Genomic DNA, 4,530 nt, shown 5'->3' with positions numbered 1-4,530 from the left:
GGAGGAGGAGGAGGAGGAGGAGGAGGAGAAGGAGGAGGAGGAGGAGGAGGAGTAGCCGCAGACTTACCGCTCCCGTCAGCATGTCATACATGAGCGCTCCCAGGCTCCACCAGTCGACCGCCTTGCCATGTCCGCTCCTCGTCAGTATCTCAGGCGCCCTGCAACACATCCACACCACGACCACCTGTTAACGGGCAGGTGCAGCGGGACTCTATCCTAACCCTCATGGCAAACCTAACCCTAACCCTAACCCTGCAACACATCCACACCACGACCACCTGTTAACGGGCAGGTGCAGCGGGACTCTATCCTAACCCTCATGGCAAACCTAACCCTAACCCTCATGGCACACCTAACCCTAACCCTCATGGCAAACCTAACCCTAACCCTCATGGCAAACCTCATCCTAAACCTAACTCTATCCTAATCATAATTCTAACCCTATCCTAACCCTAACCCTAACCCTATCCTAACCCTGACCCTAACACTCACAGAAAACTTAACCCTAACCCTATCCTAACCCTGACCCTAACCCTCACAGCAAACTTAACCCTAGCCTTAACCTTAACCCTATCCTAAGGCATTTGTCAAATTAATCCTCCTCTGTCTGAATAAATCAACATATTGATGATGCAGTGCTACGCTAATCCCATACTATATGCAGTAGGTAATTATATGCGTAATGCAAATACACACACGCACGCACGCACGGACATGCACACGCGCGTACACACACACGCACGCACGGACATGCACACGCGCGTACACACACACGCACGCACGGGCATGCACACGCGCATACACACACACACACACGCATACAAACACGCACACACGCACACACGCACACACGCACAGACACACACAAACATACATACATACACACACACACACACACACACACACGTGTACACACACACACACACTTACATGTATTCTATTGTTCCGCAGAACGTGTGCGTCAGATTGTTCTCCATGATCGATTCCTTGCATAGGCCAAAGTCGGTCAGTTTCACGTGACCTGCGGAAGGCAGAGAGAAAACCCGTTAGCCACACTGTGTTACGACCTCCCCCACAGACGACACAGCCAGCGCGGCAAGGCGTGCCTGCGATGCTATCAAACTGCCTGCGTCGACGACGCACCAATAGCTTACGCACAGAATCACTCACCAAGGGTCTAGTAATGTATTCCGAGTGATGATGACATTCAATATAATATGATGATATTCAATGAATTGTTTAGTGACTGGATGATTCAATGCAAATAAACATGCGATTGATTTTACATGGAGATGAGAAAAAGCATCCCCTTCCCATAGGAGGGGGTTTGCGAGGGGGCACCTCCAAGAATATTTTGATATATAATTGGATGCTCTGTAGTGCATATACTGGTTTACTGATTATGAATCCTGATATAAAACCAGATATGATCCTGACCATGAAACCTGGTATCTGAGCATCAATTCCACTCAAACATATTCGAACACCCTCACTCCGAAAAAGCTTTTTTCTTCACGAATTTACACTGATCTTAAAAAAACAGACATGGTGGCAACGAAAAAAACAAGGGGAAACAACGAGAAAAACACTGATCCACGGAAAACTCAACTCATCCTCACTCCATTCCCATTCCTTGACCGTGTTTGCTGGGTATAAAACGTGCCCGACTTGAATCAATGGATGTGAACCACACGCACGTCCACGGGTGACGTTGTCATGCATGATCAATCGGCACGCATTCCGTCTGGGCACGAGCTATACCCCCACACGCACGGTCGAAGAACGGGAACGAGTGTTCCCCGTGGGTCGGCGTTGTTGTTTTATCGTTGCCACGAGGGCCGTTTTTTTTCAGATCAATGTAAATTCGTGGAGACAATGTTTTTTTTAAGACAGTGGGGTGTAAGAACATGTTTTGGGTGGAATCGACGATCATACACCACCAGGATGTACCACAGAAGAGCATCCACTTATCAAAATTACGCCGTCGTGCGACGACAGTGCGGGGGCGGCGCGCTCACCTGAGTGATCGAGGAGAATGTTTTCGGGCTTCAGATCTCGATAGATGATGCCCTGCGAGTGTAGATGCTCCAACGCCAGCGTGATCTCGGCGAGATAAAAACTGTCGAGAGAGAGAGAGCGAGAAACAACAACGTGAATTAGCGACTAAACATTTCCAGCTTCAGCGACTAGTAACCGACGGCAACGAGCTCGGGGAGGAGGCTCCGTTAGACAGATTAACGAGATATTCCTTGATGTGCACATCCACAATCGAGACGCGTGAACAATGGTAGTCAAGGAATGACTGGAGACAAGGAACGATGGGAGTCAAAGAACGATGGGAGTCAAAAAACGACGGAAGTCAACAAACGAACAATGGGAGTCAATAAATGAACAATGGGAGTCAATAAACGAACAATGGGAGTCAAGGAACGATGGGAGTCAAGGAACGAACAACGGGAGTCAACAAACGAACAATGGGAGTCAGCAAACGAACAACAGGATTCAAGGAATGACGGGAGTAGGCGAGTGACGAATAATATGGAGGTGTGACTGCGGGTTGGTTCGCAAGAGTTGATCGCGGGACTTGGGGCCCCATCGTCGGGAAACAAGATTACTCTTAACGTTAGTCTTACGCGGTAGTTGTGAGCGTACTAATGGCGCTGATTAGCATTACGATTTATTACAATCATCATTATTATTATATTTATGCACCTCTGCAAACAATCTTTGGGAATGTACGAGTGATTATGAATGATTAGTGAAGTAGATACTATATGCATGGATGAAACAGATAAACGAGACATTGGGCCATTTATATATATATATATATATAGAGAATAATATACATATAAAAATTTAACACCTTATTCTATTTTTTCTACAATTATTTTCATATCAATATGGGTGTTCATGTATTGTTACTTCTATATATATATATATATGCAAGGCAACTCTCGCGCCTCAGCGCTGTACACTCACAAAGAACACTTGCTGTGCGCTCTCGCTGAGTGACGAGTCCACGGGGCTATCCACGGGCGTCTGCTTCGTGAACTTTGTGTCAAACTGACTCACATCGTCGTCGCCGATCTAAGAAACAATGTAACGAAGAACAACGCGATGAGTCGTCCACGCCGACACAGTCTCTCTCCCGCGATCGTCTACGGTCAGGGAGCAGCTTCGCTCTTCGCTTATTACGTGGGCATCGCGGCAGCAGACCACGCACAGAGACATCTGCGGGGCGTAAAGCGAACTACAGGGTCGGCCGGCGCGCGCTTGTCAGTAGCGTCGCCACGCCGGCGTCGATTCTCGCGACTCGAAACGCCGATTTCACGACGATTTACGAACAAAAACGACGCCGCTTCGCTCTCGCTGGCCTGCGACGTACGCCGCGCCTAGGCGAAAAGTAATATAACTGTTGCTTGCGTATATACGCCGCTCGTTAGGGGGCTGGCTAGGACTCACCAGGGCGGGTTTGAACGGCGGCTCCATCCGTCGGCTGATCACGTCGGCCCAGTTGACGTGCCTGAGAAGGAATGCGCCTGCAAACGGGAACAACATGGTATCACATGCGTGCATACATGCACACACACAACACACACACGCTACTGCTACTACTGCTGCTGCTGCTGCTGCTGCTTGCTGCCCTACTTGCTGCTGCTGCTTGCGCTGCCTGCTGCTGCTGCCTGCTACTACTACTACTGCTGCTGCTGCTACTACTGCTGCTCCTGCTACTGCCTTTGCTGCTACTACTACTAGCTACTGCTAATCTTTACTGCTACTGCTACTACTGCTACTATCGTAACGTACTGCTGCTACTACTACTGCTGCTTGCTGCTTGCTGCCCTGCTACTGCCCTACATGCTTGCTTGCTACTGCTACTAGCCCCTACTAGCCTTACTACGTGCTGCCTGCCATGCTGCCTGCTGCTTGCTGCTGCCGCATCCCTCACCTTGATTGGCTTCGCATCCTCAGGACCACTTCCCAACCTCGCTCCCACCTGCCGCTTCAACAACTGTAGAGAAAAACAGCGAGATTTTAGTTTCAGGTTATTCAGTCCATCGCGAGGAACTGACAGCGTATGACAATACTACGTGAGAATGACACGTTCCGCAAATAGCGTCCGTACGTCTCTACCAAAAAGAACGATATCATAGTAAATGATGCTGATGATGATAATAGTAATAATAACAATAATAGTAGTAGTAATGATAATAATATTAATAATAACAATGATCACGTTAACGATGATGACAATCATAAATAATAGAAAACGTTTCCCCAAGAGAGGAACGGTGGTGTTATCACGTCGCGGTAACGCTTCTCCTATATTTACGTACACGTACTCTCCACGCGAATACGCTATACAACACCCTCCCGTTGCCACGTATCCTCCCCTCCACACCCCTTAACAGATTCTAGTGAGGAGACCATGACACTAGTGTTGTCAATCGTTGTAATTTCGTAATCGAGCATTCGCGTTGCGACCATAGTAACCGATGATCGGTTACAATCGCGTTACTCAGGTGTTAT

General features: G+C 48.3%; 1 protein-coding gene and 1 long non-coding RNA gene across 2 annotated transcripts in view; both read right to left on the bottom strand.

The window, feature by feature from the left end:
• Positions 1 to 67: 67 nt before the first annotated feature.
• LOC106816397 (ribosomal protein S6 kinase beta-1-like) overlaps positions 68 to 4,530 on the bottom strand; it is a gene marked incomplete at its 3' end in the record, with an annotated part of 20,355 nt that continues 15,892 nt past the window's right edge. Inside the window, 3 exon segments of the mRNA XM_014820999.1 lie at positions 68 to 158; positions 931 to 1,021; positions 2,019 to 2,119. Coding sequence (XP_014676485.1) covers positions 68 to 158; positions 931 to 1,021; positions 2,019 to 2,119 — 283 coding nt within the window.
• Positions 2,985 to 4,018, bottom strand: LOC106816398. The gene is made up of 3 exons (XR_001394889.1): positions 3,950 to 4,018; positions 3,463 to 3,539; positions 2,985 to 3,087 (listed from the first exon to the last, which is right to left on the bottom strand). It is a non-coding gene; the product is annotated as an uncharacterized LOC106816398 (long non-coding RNA).

Source organism: Priapulus caudatus, unplaced genomic scaffold (assembly GCF_000485595.1).
Source record: "Priapulus caudatus unplaced genomic scaffold, Priapulus_caudatus-5.0.1 Scaffold1367, whole genome shotgun sequence".
Taxonomy (NCBI): domain Eukaryota; kingdom Metazoa; phylum Priapulida; class Priapulimorpha; order Priapulimorphida; family Priapulidae; genus Priapulus; species Priapulus caudatus.
This window is presented reverse-complemented; position numbering and strand designations above follow the sequence as displayed.